This window comes from Colobus angolensis, unplaced genomic scaffold (assembly GCF_000951035.1).
Source record: "Colobus angolensis palliatus isolate OR3802 unplaced genomic scaffold, Cang.pa_1.0 Scaffold383, whole genome shotgun sequence".
Taxonomy (NCBI): Eukaryota; Metazoa; Chordata; class Mammalia; order Primates; family Cercopithecidae; genus Colobus; species Colobus angolensis.
Genome location: NW_012117188.1, coordinates 2,022,675 through 2,050,666, shown reverse-complemented (window position 1 = coordinate 2,050,666; position 27,992 = coordinate 2,022,675). Strand labels below are relative to the sequence as shown.

At 39.2% G+C, this 27,992-nt stretch overlaps 1 protein-coding gene across 2 annotated transcripts; it reads left to right on the top strand.

Moving 5' to 3' along the window:
- Positions 1-3,601: 3,601 nt before the first annotated feature.
- HMGCS1 (3-hydroxy-3-methylglutaryl-CoA synthase 1 (soluble)) lies at positions 3,602-27,464 on the top strand. Of its 2 annotated transcripts, XM_011954482.1 has the most exons (11): positions 3,612-3,752; positions 9,190-9,248; positions 17,948-18,405; positions 18,784-18,909; positions 19,762-19,926; positions 21,031-21,196; positions 22,028-22,198; positions 22,722-22,828; positions 23,909-24,034; positions 24,247-24,410; positions 25,657-27,464. In XM_011954482.1, the coding sequence occupies exons 3-11, from the start codon at positions 17,958-17,960 to the stop codon at positions 25,744-25,746; spliced, it is 1,563 nt and encodes a 520-aa protein (XP_011809872.1). In that variant the 5' UTR covers positions 3,612-3,752; positions 9,190-9,248; positions 17,948-17,957; the 3' UTR covers positions 25,747-27,464. The 2 variants fall into 2 exon arrangements, with proteins under 2 accessions (XP_011809873.1, XP_011809872.1); XM_011954483.1 differs by lacking the exon at positions 9,190-9,248 and having other exon boundaries at positions 3,602-3,752.
- Positions 27,465-27,992: the final 528 nt, after the last annotated feature.

Genomic DNA, 27,992 nt, shown 5'->3' with positions numbered 1-27,992 from the left:
AAAAAAAAAAAAAAAAAAAGTCTTTTTCCGAAACCTCTCACAACGGAACCATTGTTCCTCCTCCATCTAACGACAAGGCCAAGATAGCGATGGTAGAAGTTAAAGACTTAAAACAAACTTTGTCAATTGAGATGGGATACCAGATATAAATGCCTGGTTGGAATGGATCAAATATTCCATCCACACGTTAAACAAAAGCAATTGTTATGCTTGTGCACACAGCAGGTCAGAGGCCAAGATTGTCCCCTTTCCACTAAGGTGGTCCTCCAGTCGACTGGGCATGGGCTGCATGGTAGCTCTTTTCCAGGATTCTATAGCCTGGGGTAACAAGTCGTGCCAAGCTCTCTCTCTGCTATATCCCGAAGTCCGACACCCTGTAGGTCAGCCCCCCGAGGGCCATTCAGCTTCCATCTCCCAACACCAAGTTCTCTTGGTGTGTCTCACAACAGAGAGGAAATTTAGCATTCCTCGGAGACCTGAAGGGATGCAGTGAGCTTAAGAATTTTCAAGAGCTTACCAATCAGTTAGCTCTTGTTCATCCCTGGGCAGATGTGTGGTGGTATTGTGGTGGACCTTTACTGGACACTCTGCTGAATAACTGGAGTGGCACTTGTGGTTTAGTCCAATTGGCTATCCCTTTCACCCTGGCATTTCATCAAACAGAGGAAGGAAAAATAAGACTTCATAAAGAGAGAGAAGCCCCTTGTGGGTCTTTTGACTCTCACGTCTATTTAGAGGCAATTGGAGTACCACGGGGAATACCAGATCAATTTAAAGCCTGAAATCAAATAGCTGCAGGATTTGAGTCAATATTTTGGTGGGTGACAAATAATAAAAATGTAGATTGGATAAACTACACCTATTATAGCCAATAGCGATTTATTAACTACACTAGAGATGCTGTTAAAGGAATAGCTAAGCAATTAGGGGCTACTAGCCAAGATGGCTTGGGAAAATAGGATAGCCTTAGACATATTAGCAGAAATGGGAAGAGTTTGCGTCATGATTAAAACTCAATGTCGCACCTTCATCCCAAAAAACGCCACACCTAATGGAAGTATAATAAAGGCATTTCAAGGTCTGACTGCTCTATCCAATGAGTTAGCCAGCAACTCAGGGGTAAATGACCTTTACAGGATGGCTAGAAAAGTGATTCAGTAAATGGAAAGGAATAATAGCCCCAATTCTCACCTCCCTCATAGTCATAATAGGTGTACTTATTGTTGTCAGGTGCTGTGAAATACCATGCATCCGTGAGTTAGTGCAGAGGCTCATAGAAATGGTACTTACTAAAGCCTTCCTTAACTATCTCCACCTCATCCAGAAAAGCTTCTTCTTTTGGAAAATGAAGCAGAACAACCACGTCAAGACATGTTAAATAAGTTTGAAGAGAAACCTGTAAGAAAAATGCAAGAGGAGGAAGTTGTTAAATATGAATTCTAAATTTCTCTTCAAAGAATTAATATGTCGGTATATTCCATTCTTTGCCTTCTACTTCTACTTTTAAACGTAACTTCCTCGTAAAGCAACCTTTTCCAACCGGACTCCATTCTCCACCTTGACTCATTCTGATTCATTCTCCACCCTGACTCATTTCATAACCATTTTTCTCACCCCATAACTCTCTTTAAATTAGTCAATTGGTAATAATTTAGCCTGTGCGGTCTAACCCTAGCCAATAGGGGAACAAGATAGCAGTAGGGACCACGTGCATCAGTAATAAGAACCACTTTCTCTCCCTTGTTCAAGTGTGCACTCACCATTGCTCCATCTGTAAGGGTGCACCCTTCTATAGAAGTACCTTGCCTCGCTGAGAAGTAAAAAGAAAATTTTGTATTCGAGTGCTATTTCTTTTGCGGCACTAAAACTTTATTTATAACAAGATCTTCTGTATCTAATTACTAACCCTTTTTGTTCTCCATTGCTTGGCTTCCCAGTAATCAATAATCATGCTCACTTTGCTTAATTGAAGATTAATGTGATGAAAAAGATGGTCTGTTCCTTGTAGAAATTTCCAGTTGTATATAAGATGGTCATTTTCATGACTCTCTGGCTAGTCATTTCCCATTGTGTACTCCTGGAGTTGGAATTATTTGCGATTCCTTTCTAAGGACAAAACTGTATCTTCTTTCTTGTGTTTGTCCTTACTGCCTTTCAGCATATTCCAATATGCCAAGAATTTTAATCTCCTACCCCACCCCAAATAGATGTTGATCACAATCAGGCAATGTCTCTCTCTCTCTGTGTGTGTTTATTATCTAGTTACTTTATGTAGGTATGAAATGAGTCATGGGCAATACTGTGGAATGGAAATCATCTTTGAATGATCCTCTTCCCCCAAGTCATTTGTGCCACCACTTCACAGTGGTTCCATTTCTAATATATTTTGCCACTTTGCTGCTGAGAATGTGTCTTACTAGGTTAGCATCTACAGTAGTTAAAAAAATCTCCCATAACAATAATTGTGTGAATCACAGAATTACCAATGACCTCTTATCAATAGCATTCCTGTTAATGAAACTGAGATGGGGAGAGACGCTAACAACTCCGAACCTCACTCATAGTTCCCCACCAAAGCTAAGTATTATGGCTTCTTTCTCTGACCAGACAGAGGCAGAGTTTATTGCAAAGCCACAAGTGTCCTCCTTTGGATCCCCCAAATAGTGTTTCAGTGATTTCCTCTAGCTTGAATTGCTCCTCTCTATTTGCTGGGGGAGCTAGTCAGTCCGTATCCGATGGATTTACTATGCGGACAATTACGTGGCCTTTCCACAGCCTTTTATTTGGCACGTACCACATATGTAGCTCAGAAGATACAGTGGTGAACAGGCCAAATGGAGTCCCTTTCCTCAGAGTGCATGGCCTGGCAAAAATCCTTGAATTCAGCATCAACTTCCCTTCACAGGCACGGCTCTGCACCCTCCTCACGGATGCCTAGTCCTGAAACTATCTTGTTTTAGGTTTAGTTAGAAAGCTTTGTCTCAATAGCACTTTTGTTTGTTTGTTTTATTTTTTTAAGTCAAGGTAGTTTTGAATAAAGGAGACAATATTTGAGTATTTACAAATCGGGTATTTAGAATATTTACACATACACAAGTTCTGGGTGAAGTATTCTGCTCCAATTTGTAATCTAGGCACACTTTGCTAGAAAACGTTAAGATTGAATTCAAATCAAGTACAGTATTTCAGAAATCTTTCAGGTGAAGCCCAGCTCTGGTTGCTAGGCAATCTGACAGACTCCCAAGCTGGGACCAACTCGCCTCCCACACTTGACCATCTCTCCAGTGGTGGAACGCGGAGTACCCATTGGTTCGCATCTCCTCTCACTTAGCCCCAATTGGTCGGAGAATCTCTCACTCCGCTCCCGTTGGCTCTCGCCGTCTCTTGCCGCTCCGTCATTGGCAAGTTGGCTCTCGTGCCACCTCACGTCAGTCTCTCACACCACTTCCTCGGCCCTGAGACTTTGTCCCCGCCCCTTCTCCCCGCCCTTCCAGCCACGAGGGAAAATCCTAGCGAGTCACCGCCTCTAGTTTCCTTTTGATTGGTAGAAGCCGGACTGGGGGGCGGGCGCTGCAGGGCAACTCTACCGGCCGCGATTGGCTGCTGGAGCCACCGTCCCGCCTCCCAGCGACTCTCGGCGGTGCCGGAGTCGGGTGGGTTGGCGGCTATAAAGCTGGTGGCGGAGGGGAGACGCCGCGCACTATTCTTTCGTGGCTCACTGCCTTTCCTCTGCTGCCTCTCGGTCACGCTTGGTGAGTGTCCCGCGCGGGGGAGTAGAGCTAGGCTGCGGAGGTGCCGCGGGCGGGTGTGGGCTAGACGGAGGCGGTGTCCTTGACTAGGCCCGAAGGAGCTGGGGGTCTGGGTCAGGACGGAGGCAGGGACCTTGCCCGGGAGGATGGGGCACCGTGAGTGGGGCCGGGCGGGGTCTCCCTCGCCAGGGACCTGAGGCCAACCGTAGCGGATCTGAGAAGAGCCGAGGACACAGGCGAGTCTCGGAGGGGAGAACGCGAGAGGGCGTTGAGGTCTAGGTGTTCTAATGACATAGGAGTTGGAGGTGCCAGAGAGGCAGCTGTGACCGCCTAGAGGGAAGTGGGGGGTGTCAGGAGGGTAGAGAAGAGAGTTGGGCTGCCGAGGCGTTTCCAGAGCCTTGGTTAAGGGTGGACGCCAAAGGATGGGTAAGATCCTCTTCAGACAGACTGATAGGTTCGTAGGGGGTGTGTCCTGCTGCCACATATAAAGTTGATGGAAAGAAGGGAAGTGGGTAGAATTGCTTTTCTTCCTCAGCTCAGGTGCAAGAAAGCGTTCACAACCGTGATTTAGACCTGGCTAAGTACTGGGGCTCAGTCTGTACTTGCTTCAAATCGCATAGATCACTGCCTCCCGCCTTCGTGCCTCCATATTTTTTTTATGTCTGCGTTTTAAAAAGTAGGCTTCCTTGGTGTTCTGAAATCCCACATCTCCTTCCTGCTAATACCTTCAGGACTAGCTTTAGGTGATACAGTGTAATGGGCAAGCACTTACAGAGTCCTCACACCCAAATAGGTTTTGGATTAAGCTAAGGATATTTCAAAGCGAGTATATGGAGTCTTTGAAAACGCACGTCCGGCCTTGACCAGTGGTAGAGAAATGATTATTCTGATCCACTCTGGAGGAGGGATTTGGGGAACAGATAATGTGAGGTTGTGCCTGTTTGTCATGCTTGTCCCTGTGGCCTTAGCCTTAAGGCATCACTGGCTGCTTTCACCGCTCACCTCTGCTGCAGCTCCCCACCTTCCCGAGGATGCTCTTGCCACCTGCTGCAGTAGGATGATGTGTTCTGGGTGCTGCTAGCTAACATTTGCTCTGTTTCAGGCATGAATCATGCAAAACAATTGACAAGATAAACAACAAAATTAAGACAAATGGAAGTGCTCCTAGAGTTAACAAATTTTTCCTTCTGAGATGGGTTTTGGACTTTATTGCACAGATACTATTAGATGAGAGGCAGTTGAAGGTCCTTAACATTTTCTGTGTCAGTGGTTCTTTGCACTTGAGACACCTAAGCAGCTTGTGTTCTTTAAACTTTATTTTAAAATTTCAGTTATTTTTGTGTGGAGAAGGGAGCAGGGATAGCATACCTTATGGGAAGAGAGAAAGGCTTTCTTTGTGTCTACCTTTGTAGGTATTTCTCACCTAAGTTTGTAAGTTTGCCCTTTATTCGACTGTAGTCTAGTTCAGCTCAATTCTAGTATAATCATCAGTAACCCCAGCACTCAGAAGGTATGACCTATGCTGCGGGGAGGGAGTGTAAAAGGATATTTTATGTTTGGAGCCGTAGGCCACATCATTTGGACCTTGTTTTAATTTTGTTTCTCATCTTAAATATCCCTCCAGATTGCTTTTACATCTTGTTTCTTTTAACTGTGGATTGATTTTGAGATTTTGACTTAGATTTTAGATAGCTTTTCTCAGAAGAAATATATGCAAAAAAACCCAGATATTGTTGTAATATGGTTTCCTGGGTCCTCTAGAATCATTTAAAACCTGGTTGTATCTTCCAGAATCTGGAATTGGATATGAGATGTGGCTTGAGAAGTTTGTTTTGCTACGTATCAGAATCTCCAATTAGTTTCATTTAGAAAGGAATATAGCCTTATAATTTTATGCTGGGTTACTGTGGAACCAAATATCATAGAAGGATGTGTGATATTTTTATGTTTTTCAAGAAGGTAGTATAGATTTAAAAGGCTGCGATACATATTACCTGTCCTAATGATAGTACTATATATATATATATATATATTTTTGTTTGTTTGTTTTGTTTTGAAGCAGAATCTCACTGTGTCGCCCAAGCTGGAGTGCAGCGGGGTGATCTCAGCTCACTGCAACTTCTGCCTCCCGGGTTCAAGCAATTCTCCTGCCTTAGCCTCCTGCCTTAGCCTCCCACCACACCCAGCTAATTTTTTTGTATTTTTAGGAGATTTGGGGCGTCACCGTGTTGGTCAGACTGGTCTCCAACTCCTTACCTCAAATGATCCATCCGCCTCAGCCTCCCAAAGTGGTGGGATTACAGGCATGAGCCACTGCGCCTGCCTAGAGCTAGATTCTTAATCTCTTCATCCTAGTGCATGGTGTGTGTTGATGTTCACTTAATGTCTGTCAACTGAGTGTAGTTACACCAGCAGAGGAGAGGCTAATCTTTGAAAGCTTGAAGTCTTGTCTTCATCTTTGCAGGGTTTGTGGTTGTGTGTGGGTGCATATGGGAATGATTGTAAGACCAACAAATGTTTTCTGATTCCATATGGGCTTCTTACATTGTTCACCTTGGAATCTGTGAACAATTGAAACCATTTGCCTTGAACTATAGCAGTAGAGAACCAGTTTCTTTAAACTAGACACTATGGTGCTGCAGCTCATCTCAAAAGTGATAGCAGGCTACTCTGGACACACTGCCTATAGGGTAGCCCTGCTCTGCAAGGAGCAGTAACAAATTAAAAAAAAAAAAAAGTGATAGCAGAAAGCACTTACTACTGAGGGCTGCTACAAGTATTAAATCGAAAAGATTTGTCCTCTAGTAGTTATAACTCCAAATTCAGCCACTGAAAAATACAGCAATTGAGTACCCTTTACTTCAAGATCTCAAAGGGATTTCAAAAAATCAAAATATATAGCCCCTCTCCCAATAGAAGTGTAGGAATCCTGTATGGATAAGAAGACTGCCCATAACTAGTTTTCTATAGAGAGTAGGCTATGTAGACTTGGGTATGAATGACCTACCTCTGTAGAAATGCAGGTCCCTGATTAGAAAACTTATTTTCTGTGTGATTTATCAAGGAAACCTTGCAGGAAGAGGTGACTTAGAACAGGGCCTTGAAAATGAGTAGAATCTCTGATAGGCAGACCTCCTCCTGGGAGGAGGCAGGAATGTCCATGCTTTTTACTTGGAGAACTATACCAGAGTGTACAGGTTTGAGCAAGTCTTTCTTAACATTAGTTTTTACTTGCTTGCTCCTAAGGAGGAAAGGTTGCCAACTTTTTCTTAATTTCCTAGATTTATCTCCTGTAACAATGAGAAAGATCAACAGGTAACTGTTTATATTTTATAGTTTATATACCAAAATGTGTAGGTGATGAACTTCTCCAACCACTTGTTTGAATCAAGGCTAAGGAGGGAGCCAGAAGGAAGTATTCAGAACCCTGAGTAAACTCCAGAAGAAACCACCATTGCATAAATCTGATTGGCCCTAGACAATTCTTATCATTCTTGTGTTTTAGTCTTTGCCCGACTCAAAGTGCCTATATTTTATCCCAGGAGTCTGCAAACCTACTTTGTGGTAACCTGCCCAGCTACTTGCCGTTCATTAACTGCTTCTTGACCCATGTTAATTCCCTCTGTCACTTACTCTGAAAAGACCTGTTAGAAATAAGTTTGTGATCTGCTTGAGACTTTGGCAATACTGGTTTAGCCAGAATGGAGAAATCCTTAAGTAGCACAGAAGTTCTTTCTGAATCTTCTATTTGTTTCTTCTTTGTTCTCTGTGTCTCTCCCACCTAACCTCCCTTTCCAATTTAAGTAATCAAAATGGAAAGAGGAGCCCAGGCAAGGTGGCTCATGCCTATAATCCCAGCACTTTGGGAGGCCAAAGTGGGTGAATTGGTTTAGCCCAGGAGTTGGAAAACAGCCTGGGCAACATGGCAAAATCCCATCTCTACAAAAAATACAAAAATCAGCTGTGTATCGTGGTATGCACCTGTAGTCCCAGCTACTTGGGGGGCTGAGACAGGAGGATCACTTGAGCCTGGGAGGTCAAGGTTATAGTGAGCAGTGACCATGTCACTGCCTTCCAGTCTGAGTGACAGAGAGACACCCTGTCTCAAAAAAAAAAAAAAAAAATTGAGGGAATATAGGCAGTTCAAGGAAAATTTCAAATGCATATACATACATGAACATCAAGAAGAAATATTATTTAAGTAGTCTTAACATGGAGAAGGAATCATGTTTTTCAAGAACTGGTCTCTGTGGTCTGCTTAATTTGCAGAAGACAAAGGCATAATTTGAGATAATAAAGAACAAAAGATAGGTTATTTTCTCAAAGTATATATAATGCTGTAGAGACATTTTTGGAATGTTGTAGTAGTCTTTGCTTACAAAACTTAAGATCTATTTCTTTTCACAGGGCAGTGGGGGTAGGTGGGTAGTAAACTTAGTCAATGAAGTATGGCTGTGAAGAGCTCTTAAATTATGGAATTATGTAAATAAAGTAAAGCTTTACTAAATATTAATAACATCCGAATGTAGTCACCAGTGAATTCATTAAGGGCAGATGCTAAATTTGCCAGTAATTAGAGAGCAGAGGAAATGGTGTATGCTGTGTTAAACACAGAAGCTGTCGTCTCAAGTAACAGTCTTTCAAAACAGATGGACTGAAGAATATGTTCCAGTCACCTTCGAAAATTATTTCTACTTAATTTACATAATAATGTTTAATGCTCCTGTGTCTAAATGCTTAATTTTTTAACATAAGCACTAAGGGGGAAAATCACTTTCTAAAAGGTTTGGAGGGTGAAGGTGGCAGTGTTGAAAATGATTAGGTCTTGCTAGAAAAAATACCTTTGTATAAGAACTAAGGTAATAGTCAATGTATTAGTGCTTTATGTTACAAAGTGTCTTCATGTATGTTACCATCTCAGCAGTCCTTCACAATGATCTGGGGAGGGCAACTGTATTAGCTTCATTTTATCGATGAGGAAACTGAGGTCCAAAATTGGTGCCAAAGCCACAATCTCTTATATGCAGTGCAGGCTCTTGAATGCATAGATCTCTTTACTCTAGGAATTTGCTAACTCATTACAACTTGTTTATATTCCTTTCCTCCAGTTCTTGAAAACCTTGGTTTAAAGCCTCAATTGGTGATATGGGCTTCTTATTTCCTTGAGGTTTTTTGTTTTTTCCTTTCCACAATAGTGATCTTCTTATATCCATTTATTACCAGGACTGAACCCATCACTAAAAGGGCTAAGAAAATCAGGGGGAAAATGTGCTATAAGCTTTAAGTATGATTTTTTCTGAGCAAATGTCAAATTCTATTCTGCATAATGTAGTTGGATAAGGAATTGCTTATTTTAACTCACTTTGAATTGGATTCATTAGTATTTGAATTTGGGTAGTGATTTGTAACTTTAAAAGCAGTTCTTATTTGAAATTCCTAGTGCCCGAAGGAGGAAACAGTGACAGACCTGGAGACTACAGTTCTCTATCCTTCACACAGGTATGGCATCCTGTCATGCTGCTTAAGGAAAGTATTCCTCTCTAATGGAAGGAAGAAATTTTGATATCCTGGAGCAAATAACAATTTGTTTGTGCCATATGTTCTTAAAACAGGATTCTGCCTCATCTTTAAAATTTTGTTAATGCCATAATGCTTCAGGAGACTAATTTTGTGTTTATTAGACTAATGTTTAAAATCTAGAAACAAATTTTAAAAATTAGTGTTCACTCATAAGAGAAAAAGTGCCTATAATAAAATGTAACTACATGAACTACTTAATCAGAAACAATCAGAGGTAAGCATGTCTGCCAGTAATACTTTTTAAATTACAGCCTCAAAAGATATGTATCTGGGCTGTGGATGAATGTTTAAAATTATGTGAGAATGGGCCAGGCACAGTGGCTCACGTCTGTAATCCCAGCACTTTGGGAGGCTGAGGTGGGCGGATCACCTGAGGTCAGGAATTCAAGACCAGCCTGGCCAACATGGTAAAACTCCGTTTCTACTAAAAATGCAAAAAAATTAGTCGGGCATGGTGGCAGGTGCCTATGATTCAAGCAGCTTGGGAGGCTGAGGCAAGAAAATCGCTTGAACCCGGGAGTCGGAGGTTGCAGGGAGCCAAGATTGCACCACGGCACTCCAGCCTGGGCAACAGAGTGGGACTCTGTCTCAAAAAAGAAAAAATTATGTGAGAATGGACAGTAATTGCAAATGTATTTCAACTGGTAATCTAATTATTTGCAGCCATTGCTTTCTCATATTGCCAGGGAGTGCTTCTCTTACGATTTTGCGTTTTTTGTATTTCAAGATTATGATTTCCTATGGATGTTAATGACGTTAGATTAGAAGTCTAGTGCAATTTCATTTATTCAACATTAGCATCTACCATATGCCAAACAGTGGGCTGGGTACCAGGGACACAAAAATGAAAAAAGCACGGTTCCTGCTCTCCAAAAGCTCCTTGTTTAATGCAGAGAGGCTAAGCCTAAATAATAGAAGAGAAACTTGGCAGAGTTATTGAATTTTCCTTATCTGAAATGCTTGGGAGCAGCACTGTTAAAGATTTTGGATTTTTCTGGATCATGGAATATTTGAGAAAACATACCAGTTGAGCACCCCTAATCTGAAAATCCAAAATCCAAACTATTCCAATGAGCATTTCCTTTGAGCATCATGTTGGTGCTCAGAGAGTTTCAGATTTTGGAGCATTTCAGATTTTGCATTTTTGTATTAGGAATGCTCAACCTGCAGCATTTTGACAATGGTTAGACATGCAATTTGGAAAGAACTGTTGGCCTATGATAGAGAAGAGAGCAGAGGCAGAGCTCAATTAGGAGGGACTGATGCTGAAGTCCTTCCCCAACACAGCCATTGAGGAGCTAGATTAGGACTTCCCTTACACCAGTATCATCAGCTAGTTTCCCTCCCCTTTTTCTCCCCTTTCCAGTTCTCTTTCATTTCCAGATTTATTCTCAGAATAACTATATAGGTCTTTTATGTATTCTAGGCAGGAAGCATTCAGAAAACATTAACAAGGCTTCCTTATCTTGCTTTACTGACTCTGGAAATAGGATATGGAGTTTCTTTTGTCCACCAGAGGGAGTGAGCCCTCACTTAAATGAGACTTATTTAAGACTTTAGTCCTCTCTTGGTACTGCTTTGTTGGAAAACTTGAAAGGTTTACAAAGTTCTCTGAAAATTGCCTTTTCTCTCCTTTTTTAAGGATGGAATTTAAAAAGAAAATGCATATATTTTATTATAAATACAGAGTCTTCATTATTCTCCTTAGACTTATTTTATGGTGAATATAGTACTCTGAAAAATAATAAAATGCATTATCTGCAAAAAATTAAAAACATATGTAGTTTTTTTAACCATCAGATTTTTGAAATTATATTCTACTTAGAAAATTTTTGTGATTTGTCTCTTTTTTTTTAAATTAAAAAAAATTTTTTTTTTTTGAGATGGAGTCACACTTTGTGATCCAGGCTGGAGTGCAGTGGTGCTATCTTAGCTCACTGCAACCTCCGTCTCCCGGGTTCAAGACTTCCTGCCTCAGCCTTCCAAGTAGCTGGGATTACAGATGCCAGCCACCATACCCAGTGAATTTTTGTATTTTTAGTAGAGACGAAGTTTCACCATTTTGGCCAGGCTGGTCTTGAACTCCTGACCTCAAGTGATCTGCCCACCTAGGCCTTCCAAAGTGCTGGAATTACAGGCATAAGCCATCACACCCGGCCTCTTTATTCTTAAATAGTGAATTAACCAAAATATTCTATTCTCTGATAGGGTAAAGAGTGAATACCATAATGTGAGCACCTCAGACCTATAGCTAGTCTTTTTTTCACCTAATTTATACCTAGCTATATCTAGCCTATTTCAGAGAGCATTTGAAAGGACAATGTAAGAGCACATCCTCAATAGGATAGTTAAAAGTAACATTTGCTGGGCGCGGTGGCTCACGCCTGCAATCCCAGCACTTTGGGAGGCCGAGGCAGGTGGATCACTTGAGGTCAGGAGTTTGAGACCAGCCTGAACAATATGGTGAAACCCCATCTCTATTAAAAATACAAAATCAGCTGGGTGTGGTGGCACCCGCCTGTAATCCCAGCTACTTGGGAGGCTGAGGCAGTAGAATTGCTTGAACCTGGGAGGCAGAGGTTGCAGTGAGCTGAGATCATGCCATTTCACTCCAGCCTAGGCAACAAGAGCAAAATTCCATCTCAAAAAAAAAAGTAACATTTGAAACCAGAAACAATTTTTTGTTCTTCTAAATGTCATGAAAGCAGTTATTTCTCTGTATTAATTTTCCTGTCAACTTAATCACTCTTCTCAATTTGAACCAAAGGCTAAATATTTCAGATTAGATGGCTTTTTTACCAAGAACATAATGTAAAAAAACATTGGCTGTCAGAAACCCTCAGAGGATGAGTAATATTGACTGAGTTGGACAATGTAAAAATGATTTTTTCCATCAAGGTCAGAATTGTGATTCACTTTCCATTTGATGTGTGTGGTTATTTTAGTTAACCTACATTTTTTTGTTTGTTTGTTTTCAAATGAAACAAGTCATGTATTTAATGTAGGACATTTAGGAGTCATAGAGTTGTACCTTATTTTAGGAGTACTATAATACAAAGAATTGATCAGCGCTCAACAGACTGTGACAAATACAGATTAATTCTGAAATTGAAGCCTTGCATTATAGCTTTATTTTATAGAGAACTGTACAAGCATTATAAGGATAATTAAATACATTGCCAGTGTTGCTGCGTGATGCTCTTAAAAGACTAAACTGAATTTATTAGTGAGTACAAGTATATTGCAAACTGGTTTATACCTTCAAAACGGTATATTACCTGTTCATTTTATTTCCAATAGTGTTAAAAACCACTGAGCCGGCAAGGAAGACCATACTGTCTTCAGCATGTTTAAAGCAGTTTGAAGAGTTGAAAATCATCTAAAGGGTAGCCTTGTGGGAAAGGCTGGGAAGGTGGTTACTCCTACTTTAGTGACTTAAGAGATCATATGTAGCAGCTTATATGCCTATGGACTAGTCTTTTTCTGGTAACAGTAGTTGTAGGGCTCTTTCTTGTGTACTATCCAGTATCTTATTTTACTATAAACTTAGAATTCATGCCTAGTGGCATATTAGACAGCTCTTTTATATTTTCGTTTCAACTTCAGCAAAGTGGGAACCAACTTTATCAAAAAATTGATGGGAAGAGTTTGTTGACGCTCAGAGTGAGGATGGATGTAGAGCATTTCAAGCACCTCATATCGAGAAAATCAGTAGTCCTCTATCTGAGTTGTAGACACAGGAAAGGAGTTGAAGATGAATAGAGTAGGAATGTAAAAGCCTTATCTTTATCCTCCCCAGCTTTAGGTTTTAACAAGAATGAACTTCCCTTAGTCTTTCTTTATGCTCCTGTCCCTGAATGTTGGTGATGACATTGTTTTTCCTGTATTGAATACAGAAATATGGCCAGTACTTTAGGAATTAAGAGTATATAATTGGGAAGTAGATTGTTGTGTTTAGGGGTTTTCCTTTCCATTGTGGAATTGAGTAGCAGCAGTATATATACTATGTCTGGTAAAATGGGCCATACAGTAGTCTAAGAGAAGAGAAGACCTTAAGGAACTTGGACGTAGTTGAGGTGACCAGACTATTTAATCTGCTTAGGTGCCACAGCAAAATACCATAGAGTAGGTGGTTTAAACAGCAGATATTTATGATCTCATAGGTCTTTAGTCTGGAAGTCAGAGTGCCAGCGTGGTTGGTTCCCGATGACGGCTCTTCTGGATTGCAAGTGGCTGTGTCCTCACATGGCACAGAGAGAGTATGAGAGCATGAGCAAACTCTTGTGGTATCTTCTTATGAGGGTGCTGATCCCATCATGAGGGCCCCATCCTCATGACCTCATCTAAACCTGATTATTTTCCAAAGGCCCCATCTCCAAATGCCATCACATTGAGAGTTAAGGCTTCAACATATGAATTTGGTGGGGAAATACAGACATTCAATCCATAATACAGGCAGATATTTGGGAAGTAACACAGTTGAAGCACTGAATGCTGTATTTTGTACTATCTGAAGAATCTGGGATATAATAAATTTAAGATGCTTCATTGCCAATTAAATTAAGATACAATGCTTTTTTGATTACTTAGAATGTTTTAAAGAGCTCTTTAGAGTTAGACATAGGTTTTTGTCATGTGTCACTTGCATATTCAATAAGATGGAAAACACATAAGGAATTGCTAAATTTCACATATTTAGAGTCTGCCTTCTGAATTGTTTTTGGAGTCAGAGTTATTAATACCTGTAATTTTCCATTAAACATCCTCTGTGCCGCCAAGAGAATTGGTGATGTAGCATTCCTTTCAAGAGCCCAAAAAGGAATGGGAAGGTTATGGTGCTGACCTTCAGCTTTGCGATTATGCAGAGCCAGCCTACTTTGACTCCTGCTTAGGGATTCACCACCTTCTACTTCCTTCCCAGTCCATTTGGTTCCTAGAGGGTGAAATGAGTGCTCCAATCTGAGAATTTCTTTCAGGCTGTTGACTGTCAGCTGCAAATGTCATGCTGGCAGTTTTGTTATTTTCCCATGTGTAAGCAATGACAGCATCATAATTGGCTTCTGTCTGATAGCAATTGTAAGAGGAATCCCAATTTCTGAAATGTTACCCAAGAAAGTGACTTTTAATTGACGAAGTATGATGGTGTAGAAGGACAGGCAAGAAATGCAAAAGGTAGTTTAGAAAGGTTTCATGGGTAAAATGTGACCTATGTGATCTAGGGCTATAAAGGATTTCAATAAGCAGAAGCACGAGGTGGGTTGTTGAAGAAAGCACTAAATGTTTTTGGATAAAGAATATAATAATTTGAGAGTAAAGAGTAGAGGGAGGGTTGTGTAGGTAAATAGTTGTAAGATGGGGAAAGATGGGGTAATATTTAGCATTTATCCTTGATTGTTGACTTTAGTATAGTTCTCTTTGTGTGTTTTCGAGTATAAATTGCATACATGAAAGTTAAGAATCTTGTGTTAAGTCCCATATAAGAAGGAAGTAGATAGGAAGACCAAACTGGAAAAATGTATGGAGGTGTTTGTGAAATGGCAGGAATGAAAGCAGCTTGTCTGAGCCTGATGTCTTCACTTCCTCAGTGGTGGTTCTGAGAGCTGGTGTGGCTGAACTCCACTTACCAGGGAAAAGGGCATAAAGGAAACAGGGTTTGTGTGGAAGAAGTGGGGTAGAACAAAGTGGAGAGAGGGTCTCTGTTCACTTAGTGTATCTGGCAGTGTGCTTGTCAAGTCATAAAACACTTGAGAATAGAAGTTTGGAAGTCATTCTATACATTTTCTTCTTTCCCTAACATTTAGTCAGTTACAATTTCTGCTAGTTCTTTTGCTTTTTCCATGTTTTTGGAAGCTGTTCCTTTTCACTCCACACGTAGTAATTGCTCTAGTTCATGACCCGTGTCTTATCTGGACTGCCATGTCAGCTTCCTAACTCATCCATTCACAGCACCAGTGACTGTAAAACAGCGTTAGTGATGATAAAATAGTGGCTGTCAAACTTTTTTGACTGTGCCCCCCAGTAAAAAAAAAACGCTTTGTATTGCAACTTATGTATACTTTATGTATGTATGAATAATTAAAACAAAAGGTTGATTCAAGAAAAATGTTTACGTTTACCCTGTGCCATGCAATTCTATATCTTGTATTCTTTTCTGTTTCATTTTTTAAAATGTGTCCTTGCCATCCACGAAATCGATTCCGGAGTTGGAAAAACACTGACCTGACAACTAATATCACCATATTATTCCTTTTTTAAAACTCTCTGATGGCTTCTTACTATCTTAATGATAAATTTGAAGCCTTCAACATCAGCATACCAGAACCTTCGTGACCTAACCCTTACCTAGTTATCCTAATGTATTATTTACCTGATCTACTCACTGGGGCTCATGTTTCATTCCAATAGACAAATAAAGCTTTTTGTAATTCCTTGTAGTCTGCCTTTCTTCATGCTGTCCACTCTGTTGAAAATCTACTGCCCTCCATTTCTTCAGTGCATTACTGCTTACTTCTACCCATTCCTGGGGCTCAAGTCAGGCCCCTATAACCAGGATGATTTTCCTAACACTCCTTGCCCTACCACCAGGCTGGGTTAGGTAGTTCTCCATTATATAATGTGGCTCTCAATGTTTTTACCTGTTTATTATTATGTGTTTTTCTCTTATTATCCCATAAAATAGTGAATATTTGAGAGGATAAGGAAGTCTCCCATTAAACATCCATAATGTTTAGCATGTAACATGTTGGCATTGTTTGGATGAATGAAAAAAAAGAAACAAAAACAATTCTTCTGTTTGGAAGGGAGACACAACTGGTATCTCTTAAGTCTTTTTTTTTTTTTTCTTTTTCCCTCTACAGACAAGGTCTCGCTGTCACCCAGTGGTGCAATCACAGCTCACTACACCCTTGTACTCCTGGGCTCAAGTGATCCTCCTGCCTCAGCCTCCCTAGTAGCTGGGACTACAGACATGCACCACCATGCTCAGCTCATTTAAAAAAAAAATTTTGTAGAGAGAAGGTCTTGCTGTGTTGCCTAGGCTGGTCTTGAACTCCTGGGCTCAAGTGATCCTCCTGCCTCAGCCTCCCATTTGCACCTGGCCCCTTAAGACCTTTAATTGCAGAGTGGCAGAGGACAAATGACATAAATATAGGATTTGGCTTTCATTTTTAAATATCAAATTAGTGGTGGGTTGACAAGTGATATAGAATGTTCATGAATCAGTTCAGCCCAGGTAACTCATAAACCAAGACCTTTGGGTCAATGAAATTCTGCCACATAAGTGGCACCATCCAGTGATGTCATACCTAAAAAGGAAATTGAGTTGTAGAATTTTAGGTTTTAGGATTCTTTCTCTAAAACTGAGGAGGTGTGCCACTCTTCAGAGCCTCACAACTACATTTCATTGGTTCTTATGCCATCTGGGTTCTGGTTAGAGGGCTGATGGAAGTATTCAAGAAAGATTAGAAGGTGGGAAGAAGGTACCTGTCTTGTTCTTGTCAGTGGCAGCAGCAACAGTGGGACTTTGGGTCTCTGGGTTCCAGCTCAGCAGCAGAGGTGCTAGTACTGTAGCTCTAGCAGCTTCAGCAGGAGTGCAGGCTCATGGGATCTGAAAACCACCTTTCCCACTTTGTTCTTCCAGCCCAGCCAACAAGTTTGTAGCTATTTCCCTGCATTAAAACTCCCCTGTATTTGAGATATCTGGAGTAATTTTTCTTTTCCTGACTGATACAACCTGTTGAAGAAGCTGAAGCTCTGATAGGTTAAGTGCCCAACAATGGTCTTGTGTAGCTAGCAATTTTTGTTACTATTGGTAAGTAAATCTAGACACCACTTTTTAGTCCCTTTTTTAAAAAAGAGGACTGGTTTATCTATGATGAATAAATGATGTATTTATTTATTTATTTATTTATTTATGAGACGGAATCTCACTATGTCACCAAGGCTGGAGTGCAGTGGTGAGATCTCGGCTGGGGTGCAGTGGTGAGATCTCAGCTAACTACAAGCCCCTCCTCCCAGGTTCACGCCATTCTTCTGCCTCAGCCTCCCAAGTAGCTGGGACTACAGGCGCCTGCCACCACGCCCAGCTAATTTTTTTGTATTTTTAGTGGAGACGGGGTTTCACTGTGTTAGCCAGGATGGTCTTGATCTCCTGACCTCATGATCCGCCCGCCAAGGCCTCCCAAAGTGCTGGGATTACAAGCATGAGGCACCATGCTGGCCTGATTTATTTAAACTTTCAGGTGGTCAGGTAATTCTGGTTTGTCAGCCGTATTTCTGAATTGTCATTGTATTTTATCTTACAGTTCTTTACAATGTAGAAAATCTTATTTGAGTGTTGTTTACCTCTAATAATCATGTTTTAAATCTAGAGATACCCAATTTTGAATAAAATGAAAGCCTTTCTAAAAGACTATAATTTTAAATGATAATATTCCATTCATATAATAATTGCTACTTCACATGTACACAATTAACTGCCCTAAACACTAAACTTAAAGAAACTAAACTGATAATTCAGGTGATTGCTAAACTCTTAATATCTGTTTCTCAATTTCAAACTTGAAAACCAGCAACTTATAACCTAATACAATGTTTTTTTCTGTTTCTCCTTTCTAAAGCTCTTTCGTCATGCCTGGATCGCTTCCTTTGAATGCGGAAGCTTGCTGGCCAAAAGATGTGGGAATTGTTGCCCTTGAGATCTATTTTCCTTCTCAATATGTTGATCAAGCAGAGTTGGAAAAATATGATGGTGTAGATGCTGGAAAGTATACCATTGGCTTGGGCCAGGCCAAGATGGGCTTCTGCACAGATAGAGAAGATATTAACTCTCTTTGCATGACTGTGGTTCAGAATCTTATGGAGAGAAATAACCTTTCCTATGATTGCATTGGGCGGCTGGAAGTTGGAACAGAGACAATCATCGACAAATCAAAGTCTGTGAAGACTAATTTGATGCAGCTGTTTGAAGAGTCTGGGAATACTGATATAGAAGGAATTGACACAACTAATGCATGCTATGGAGGCACAGCTGCTGTCTTCAATGCTGTTAACTGGATTGAATCCAGCTCTTGGGATGGTATGTTACATGACTATTCCCCTCGTCCCCCAAAATTTTTTTCTGAGATTCAGTAGACCCAAATGACACTTTAGTTAATGCAATATGCAAACTTCTGTGATTTATACTTGTTTGGATATATTAAGAAAGATATTATACCTGTCTGTTGTTATCTGAATTGTGAATTGGTTATCTTATCTTGTAGGACAAACAGTCTATTCAAAATTTAGTCAGATAGATGACAGAGCCTTGGCAGATGAATTAAAAAAAATTAGAGCATTTCTTTCTTTATCAAAGATGGGAAAAGCATATTCTGGGGGAAATATAACAGACTTCAGTTTCCATGTATGGTTATAGTGTTGAATTCCTTCTTGTGAAATAACAAAAAATATTTTTCAGGACGGTATGCCCTGGTAATTGCGGGAGATATTGCTGTATATGCCACAGGAAATGCTAGACCTACAGGTGGAGTTGGAGCAGTAGCTCTGCTAATTGGGCCAAATGCTCCTTTAATTTTTGAACGAGGTAAGTGCTTGGGAAAGCATTTTTGGTTTTTTTAGCACAGTATGCTGAGAAAGTTGAAAATAGAAATAGGAGCTGTCACTTACTTAATGGTCATTAAATGCAGGTACTACTTGCTAAGAGCTTTATGTGTGTTACTGTATTTATGTTTTTCTTTTCTTTCTTTCTTTTTTTTTTTGAGATGGAGTTTCGCTCTTGTTGCCCAAGCTGGAGTGTAATGGCATGATCTCAGCTCACTGCAACCTGTGTCCCCAGGTTCAAGTGATTATCCTGCCTCAGCCTCCTGAGTAGCTGGGATTACAGGCACGCGCCACCATGCCTGGCTAATTTTTTGTATTTTTAGTAACAGGGTTTCACCATGTTAGCCAGGCTAGTATGGAACTCCTGACCTCAAGTGATCTGCTCCCCTCAACCTCCCAAAGTGCTGGGATTACAGGCATGAGCCACCGTCCCCGGCCCGTATTTAATTTTTATAGCAGTTTTATGAGGTAGGTGGTGTTATCCCCACTTTACAGAGAAGTGGGTTAATGTAGGGTTTAAGTGATAACTTAAATAGTAACTTGCTCATAGTCAGTGGCAAGTTTAATTTGTCTTCAGTGTAGTAGAGTAACTGTGATCTCTGTTAGAGTTATGAAACTGGCTTGGAAAGTTGTTTACCAAAGGAGTCTTAGGACTGCCCATGGATACTGTTATGTATCATTTCACTTATTGGCTTCACCTTGTGATTTCTCTACTGTAAGTGGTGAGAATTGATCAGATAGTTAAGGAAAGTCCTTAGATAATTCAATATACTGACTAGCATACAGACATCAAGAAGCAGAAATATATAGACATCTTCCTTTTTGGTTCCAATAGGGCTTCGTGGGACACATATGCAACATGCCTATGATTTTTACAAGCCTGATATGCTATCTGAATATCCTATAGTAGATGGAAAACTCTCCATACAGTGCTACCTCAGTGCATTAGACCGCTGCTATTCTGTCTACTGCAAAAAGATCCGTGCCCAGTGGCAGAAAGGTAGGTTTTACCCATTTTCCTTGGTTTTGGGATCAGTTGAGAGCAGTGTAATGTACCAGTTGAGAGCAGTGTAAGGTATCTTTAGTAAGCAACTACTTTGTGGGCTTTCTTCATTTAATGTTCTTTTACCATTAATTCCTCATTCACCAAACAGCATTTTCCCATAGTTTCTGTGAAAGTGTAATTTACTAGAAGAGGTAAACTTTGAAACTGAGGTATATCTCTGCAAAAATATTCAGGTCGGTTTACCCCTTGTAAGAAAATCAAAGTGGAGTAAAAGAAGGTAACTTGAATTTTGTTTTTTTGAGAGAGGTATTTTAAGAAGGTTTTGGACTACAGTTGTGATTCAGGGAAAACTAAGGAAAATGGATTACTAAAGTGATCTTCCCCCAAAAATAATCTCTTTGCACTTGACCTGTGAATTTGTATTTGTTTTTTTACCGTTATCATTAATCTAGACATTTGTTGAGGCACTGAAAGGACAGTATTTGAGTTAATGCTATCGTAACACATTATTACATAAAGTATACTTTTTCTGTAGTCCAACTTTGCTTTTTAGAGGTTATGAGAAAGGGTTAAAAATCATATTCAATGAAAATATCAGTGAATTTAGTGGCTCTGGATAAGAATCATTCTTGCAGTATACATTAACAGAAAGGTGGTTTTCTAACTTTTTATTAGGACCCACAGTAAGAAGTACATGTTACATTGTATGTATATGCCAGACTGAAACAAAAATGTCATGACATTACTTACCCTTGCTGCAAGTTATGCAGTTTGCTATTTTTCTACTGTATTTTGTTTTTTAAAATATTCTTTTACTAAAAAAAAAAAAAAAATTCCTAATCCTGACCCACTAAATTGATTATGTAACCTGCTAATATGTATGACTCTTAAATTTGAAAATTAGTGACATGGTATATATTGTTTCATCTTTGAGGGTCTTTTTAAATGTACATTTTAAGGTATAGAGAGGTTTCATTATACAGTGTATTTGTGGTTGCTGTTTAAATATATAAAAATATCCTAGCCTTATTCTAAAGTCAAACTTTAAGATTTCATGGCTTATATGAATTTCATAGTTTCCTTGGACTTCTCTTTCAGAGGGAAATGATAAAGATTTTACCTTGAATGATTTTGGCTTCATGATCTTTCACTCACCATATTGTAAACTGGTTCAGAAATCTCTAGCTCGGATGTTGTTGAATGACTTCCTTAATGACCAGAATAGAGATAAAAATAGTATCTATAGTGGCCTGGAAGCCTTTGGGTAAGAGGAGCTATTATGAGTTTTTTCATTCTATATTAGAGCATTTTTAATATCTATTAAGCTGTTATTTGTACAGACTGAGAAGTTGAGAGTCAGAAGGATCTTAGAAGTCATCTGGTCTAATCTATGTATCTCAATCAGTGAAGAATCTAAGTCCAGAGAGGTGGTAGCTTTCATGCACAAATTCTTTAGACATTTCTATTCAGATTTTCTGATTTCTTTGTTTCAGCTCCATTCATGTTGTCACAATAAAATAACTGCACAAGGGCCTATATTCACTACAGCAGCCTCTTAACTCCTTGCCTCTCTCAGCGCCCCTGCCCCCATATCCTTTTCCATCCTGCACACTGCCACAGATAAAGTCAGCTTTTGTACTCCACCTCCCTTTTTCTCACTTTAGGCTCCCTAGCATGCTGTGCGTGTTCAACTCATTCTGTTTCTCCCCGTGTCTCTTGTGTGTCCTTTCTCTATCTGATAAAATTATCTGTGACTTTTAAAACTTGGCTCCTGTAATACCCTTACTTTTCTAACTAAATAAATATTATTGTGGACTTGAAATAGTATTCTATTCACTGCCAATAAAGCTACAGCGGGTCTATTAACGTATTCAAATCAAACAGTCTTAACTTGATTATGAAAACTTTTGAGAAAAAGAACCATATATGTACAACTGTTATGATTTCTATAGCAATTAGATTGCTGCTACTTGGTTTTTAATAAATGGGAAAACAATTATATACACTTAAAGATTTGAATCCTAATTAGGCTGCTGTTTAGTGTAATAAAAATATAGGCTTTGAACACTGTAAAACGGTAAAATAAATCTTTCAGGGATGTTAAATTAGAAGACACCTACTTTGATAGAGATGTGGAGAAGGCATTTATGAAGGCTAGCTCTGAACTCTTCAGTCAGAAAACAAAGGCATCTTTACTTGTATCAAATCAAAATGGAAATATGTACACATCTTCAGTATATGGTTCCCTTGCATCTGTTCTAGCACAGTAAGTATAAATTTCACCTACTACTTAACTCCCCTTATTTGGTAGATGTTAGATTTCTAAGACCAAATCTGGTGTCAAGCATGTTGGTGGTAGATCACAGAAAATTTTATCTTGAGGCTCTCTAATCTGCTATTGTCCATTGACCTGAAGGATGTATGGGTTGAGGCTACAGTTCTTCCAGAAGTATTTGTTAATTTCATACTGGCTTTCCCGGCTCCATGGTTTTTTTTGTTCTTGACCTACAGTTGAACCATAAATACCTGGTTAATGAAGTAACTTGTTTTGTGGCGTGACTTTCACAAGCTGTGTCATTCCCCACAAAATGAAAACTCAACATGCTGCAATATTGAAACTAAGTTAGATTCCCTACTGTAATATTAACACTTTGAGTTATATCTTTAAAACTTTAAGTTAGATTCTACTTTAACTTATAGCCTGAATTTTTATTGCTACTTGTATAGCTTCCCACGCATTGTAGCTTTGAATCAGTTAAACTTCTTCACTATTGTTACACCCTACATAGGTACTCACCTCAGCAATTAGCAGGGAAGAGAATTGGAGTGTTTTCTTATGGTTCTGGTTTGGCTGCCACTCTGTACTCTCTTAAAGTCACACAAGATGCTACACCAGGTAAGGGCTGAATCTTTCAAAAATAATGTATTATGGACTGAGGCCGGGCACAGTGGCTCAAACTTGTAATCCCAGCACTTTGGGAGGCCGAGGCGGGCAGATCACCTGAGGTCAGAAGTTCAAGACCAGTCTGGCCAACATGGTGAAACCCCATCTCTACTAAAAATACAAAAAATTAGCCAGGTGAGGTGGTGCATACCTGTAGTCCCAGCTACTCAGGAGGCTGAAGTAGCAGAATCGCTTCAATCCAGGAGAGCGAGGTTGTGGTGAGCCGAGATTGCACCACTGTGCTCCAGCCTGGGTGACAGAGCGAGACTCTGTCTCAAAAAAAAAAAGAATGTATTGAAAACTACTCTGGGGAAGTTGATTTTGCAGGCTTCTCAAGTGAGCACCTGAATCTGTCCCACAGATCATTACAATATTTTAGTCTTCATTACTTCTTCGATAGGTTTTTACTCTCTTTCCTAAAAATCTACCTTATCCAAAAAAAAAAAAAAATTCTACTTTATCTGGATAAAGGATAGGACTAAGTTATCTAATTTTTATAGGCTTATGGTCTTGGCTATATTTAAGGTCATGTTTGTGCTTTCCCTGAGCAGCAATGAGCAAACATGTAGAGATAAACTGATGAAAATTTGACATTACTTTTTAAAATTATACCATGGGCCAGGTGCAATGGCTCACACCTATAATCCTAACACTTCAGGAGGCTGAGGTGTGAGGATTGCTTGAGGCCAGATGTTCAAGGCCAGCTTCAGCAACATAGTGAGACCCCATCTCTATAAAAAATAATAATAATAAAATAATTATACCACGAATTAATTGTAGACAAGTTATTTGTAGTTTCAAATTCTACCTGTTTCCTAACTTGTCTAGTGGTGGATACTCAATAATAGATTTCTAGTCTGAGATTATAGGAGATTTGTCAAATAGGTATCATCTTATCTTTTAACTAATCAATAGCCAGTAGTTTTAACAAAAATGAAAAGTTTTATCTCATTTGGCAACATTTTACTTAGGCTTCTTTTGGACATGATTTTTTTTAAAGTCTTTTAATGTTGGAATTATTTGCTATTTTAGGGTCTGCTCTTGATAAAATAACAGCAAGTTTATGTGATCTTAAATCAAGACTTGATTCAAGAACTTGTGTGGCACCAGATGTCTTCGCTGAAAACATGAAGCTCAGAGAGGACACCCATCATTTGGGTAAAAATATTAAATGTTCTTTAACCCAAAGCTTATTTGGAGGGCTGATATCATTAAGGATGCTACATATAAGATAAGGATGTCAAGACTTTACTCAGTACTAATCTGATGTCAGTGAAAATTATTGGGATATATGAAACTTATCTTTAGTTTTATTACCAGATGAGTTGTATATCATAACTAATTGTAGATATTCTCTCCCTTTCCTTTAGTCAACTATATTCCCCAGGGTTCAATAGATTCACTCTTTGAAGGAACGTGGTACTTAGTTAGGGTGGATGAAAAGCACAGACGAACTTACGCTCGGCGTCCCACTCCAAATGATGACACTTTGGATGAAGGAGTAGGACTTACGCATTCAAACACAGCAACTGAGGTAAGTAAAAGAGTTCCCATCTCTGTATCTTAGGGTTTAGGAGACCTAACTGGGATTTAGCAACTTGAATAAATGTTAGTAAAGAAGAGTAATTCATAGGGCTCTGGGAGTAGATTCTAGCTGTACTATTTCCAATTGTATAAAGTGCTTTGCATTTGAATTATTAATATTTTAAGAATTTACAGTAAAGGCCGGGTGCAGTGGCTTATGCCTGTAATCCCAGCACTTTGGGAGCCTGAGGCAGGTGGATCACGAGGTCAGGAGATCGAGACCATCCTGGCCAACATGGTGAAACCCTGTCTCTACTAAAAATACAAAAATTAGCTGGGTTTACTGGCACATGCCTGTAATCCCAGCTACTCAGGAGGCTGAGTCAGGAGAATCGCTTGAACCAGGGAGTCAGAGGTTGCAGTGAGCTGAGATCACACCACTGCACTCCAGCCTGGTGACAGAGCAAGATTCCATCTCCAAAGAAAAAGAATATACAGTAAATAACTAGGTTTTATTAAGGATACCAGGATTTAAAGGAAGACGGATGTAGAGAGAAGGTTCGTTTGTGGTGTGTGTCTTGGTGAGAGATGGAGTAGAGGGACAAGGATCCTTTCACATCTCATCCCAGATCATGGTCAAAATCTGTCCTCACACTTTCAAGAAGTAACAATCATAGCTATAATTTGAATTCCTGTTACATGCTAGGCACTTTAGTTACGTTTTCTTATTTAATCCTTACAACCACCTCCTTGAAGTTTATAAATGATACTGTCCTCCCTTTAGAGATGAGCCTCCAAGAAGTTACATTACTTGCCCAGGATTATAGCTAGTAAGTGTTGAAGCTAGGTTATAAACTAAGGACTTTATAACCTTGAAACTGCTTATTTATCTGCCTATTACAAGTTTGATAAATGGATAGTCTTGCTTCTTGCTATTATACAAATTAGGTAGCAAGTCAAACCACCAGTGTTTGAGTTGCAAATACAAGATGTAACAAGTAAAATACTGTATGTAGTGGGTCTCTGTGGCAGGCTTCCTCTCTCCCCCTGTATGGATAATTGTATACTAAATTCACCACAAGGTGAAAAATTGATATTTAGTTCCCTTCATGAAAAGTTATATAGAATATATATTTAGCATAAACTTCTCCAGAGTTGTCCTTTATTAAGTTTCTTTACAGAAACTTTAATTGGTGCCATGATTCTTGGGGGGGAAAGAATCATAAGAGCCATCAACTTTTTTCCTGTCATTTTAGCATATTCCAAGCCCTGCCAAGAAAGTGCCAAGACTCCCTGCCACAGCAGCAGAACCTGAAGCAGCTGTCATTAGTAACGGGGAACATTAAGATACTCTGTGAGGTGCAAGACTTCAGGGTAGGGGTGGGCATGGGGTGGGAGGATGGGAACGGTTGGAGGAATGGGATATCTGGGGATAATTTTAAAGGATTACATGTTACGTAAATTTTTATGTGACTGACATGGAGCCTGGATCACTATTGTGTACTTGGGAAAGTCTTTTTGCTCAATTTGCTGACATACTTCCTGTTGTGGTCTGGCCAATGCCAAATGTACTCGAATGATGTCAAGGGCTCTGTAAAACTTCATACCTCTTTGGCCATTCGTATGCATGATGTTTGGTTTTTAAACATGGTATAATGAATTGTGTACTTCTGTCAGAAGAAAGCAGAGGTACTAATCTTCAGTTAAAAATTTTTTTAACATGTAAGAATTTTGTACTTTGAACAACAAGATTACAGAAAGTACCTGTGGTTTTTGAAAAACATTGGTCACATTCCCCAATGTGGTAAAATTGGGTTAAAATGTGATGTGCATAAACCCTTTGAAAATAGCAAGACAAACATACCCTTTTTCTAAAATTGATAAATCCTAAAGAGGAAGAAAAGAGTTGGGACAATAAAACACTGGCTCTGGAATCTGGAATGTTAAGTCCAGGCCAGCAGTGACAAAAGTTATTGTAATGACCTCTGAACAGAGAAACACTGCCATTGAACAGGCTTCTGGTATAGAAAACATGGTACCTTCAGGAGCTGCGAATATAACTAGTTGTGCCCCTGAATCAGTTCATGGTATATTATGCTGAACAACAGTGAGATGTTATTGGAGGTGTAAGAAAGTATGAGAAAGTTTGTTGTTGCCATCCTTCTTTGCACCTTATTTTAAAGAATAAATGAAACATTTTTCTAGTTACCTTTTTAAAAATTTAAAATGGAAGGGAAGAATAGGGGCAAGGCATTATTAGCTTACTTCTGATGCTTCAGTGTTATAAATTCAACATATAGGCTGACAACCTAAATTCATGGTGTAACACAGCTCTTTTCCTTTTTTTTTTTTTTTCTGTATCTGTTCAATGAAAACAGGGTACAACCCAAGTTTTTACCTAGTCTGACTAGAAATATTCCACTTCAAGGTCTGAAGTAGTACTTTTACCTTAAAAAAAAAAAAGACAACGACAAACAAAAACTGTCACACAGGATGGATAAGAAGATTGGTTAAACAGTTTTGTGTAGATCTTTTTGGTGCTGAACTATGACATGAGCCTTATAGATTGTAAAATAGAGATAGTTGGAACTAATGTACAGAACTAAATTTTTTAAACTTTATTTGCTGTTAAATTCTGTGAAGTTTCAGTTATCTAAAATAAACATACACATATATGAAATGTAATGTTTCAGATTGCAAGGTAATATGTAATGTAGTGTTTGTAAGATACTCTTGTCTAATATTAACTAGTAGTATTTTGATTTGTACAGTTATAATTTGTTAAAATGACTTCATTTAACATTCACTGATACAGATTAATAATGTAAGTTCTAATTTAAAGAATGGTGGGAAAATGGTGCATGTAATACTTTTGCAACTGGTGGGGAGATCGGTATGTTTTGAAAAGAGTAATTTAACTTTTGGGTGCGAGGAAATGGGTTTTCTCAAAGTTCATTGCCGGCAATGGGCAGGCCTGCAAATACTGACACAGAGCATTAATCATACACCTTATTAACGGTGAGGTGAATAACTTTGAAATAAAGTTTTAGAGAAATATTTCAGATACTTGAGTATTCTTTTTCACTCTTGAACTAACAACTTAGGCAAGAAATCAGCTAATATTCTATTTTTAAATATGGGCATTAATTTCATTTCAGTTCATTCACTCATTCCATTCATTTATCATTTCACAAACATTTGAAATCCTAATATAAGCAAGGTGCTCTGTTTAAGGCAGAAATTTAAAAATGTACAAGATGTATGGTCTTCTCTTTAAGGAGCTTTTCATCTAGAATGGAGGAATTTACACTGATAATTATTCTTACACTTGAAACAAATAAATTAACTCTCAAATTGGGTGGCAAGCATGTATAGACTTTGCTATAAATATTTATGAAATGAGTTACTGTTTTCCTTAAAAAAAGCTAGGACTCAGGGCTGACAATCAAAGAAGAGAAAATTTAGTGGTGAACATAGAACTGCCCACTACCAGCTAGAGCCTCCAACCTAAAAGTCCCATGTTGCTAGAGATCTCCAGGGGTTTTGTAGAGGGAATCCCTGCATGGGTAGTAATTTTGGATTAGATGATCCC

Bases quoted from the DNA above. Each gene is read 5' to 3' on its own strand.
- HMGCS1 (XM_011954483.1), top strand. From the start codon at position 17,958: ATGCCTGGATCGCTTCCTTTGAATGCGGAAGCTTGCTGGCCAAAAGAT. The intron at 18,406-18,783 runs GTATGTTACATG...AATATTTTTCAG, and splicing joins TGAATCCAGCTCTTGGGATG to GACGGTATGCCCTGGTAATT. The intron at 24,035-24,246 runs GTAAAAATATTA...CCTTTCCTTTAG, and splicing joins AGAGGACACCCATCATTTGG to TCAACTATATTCCCCAGGGT.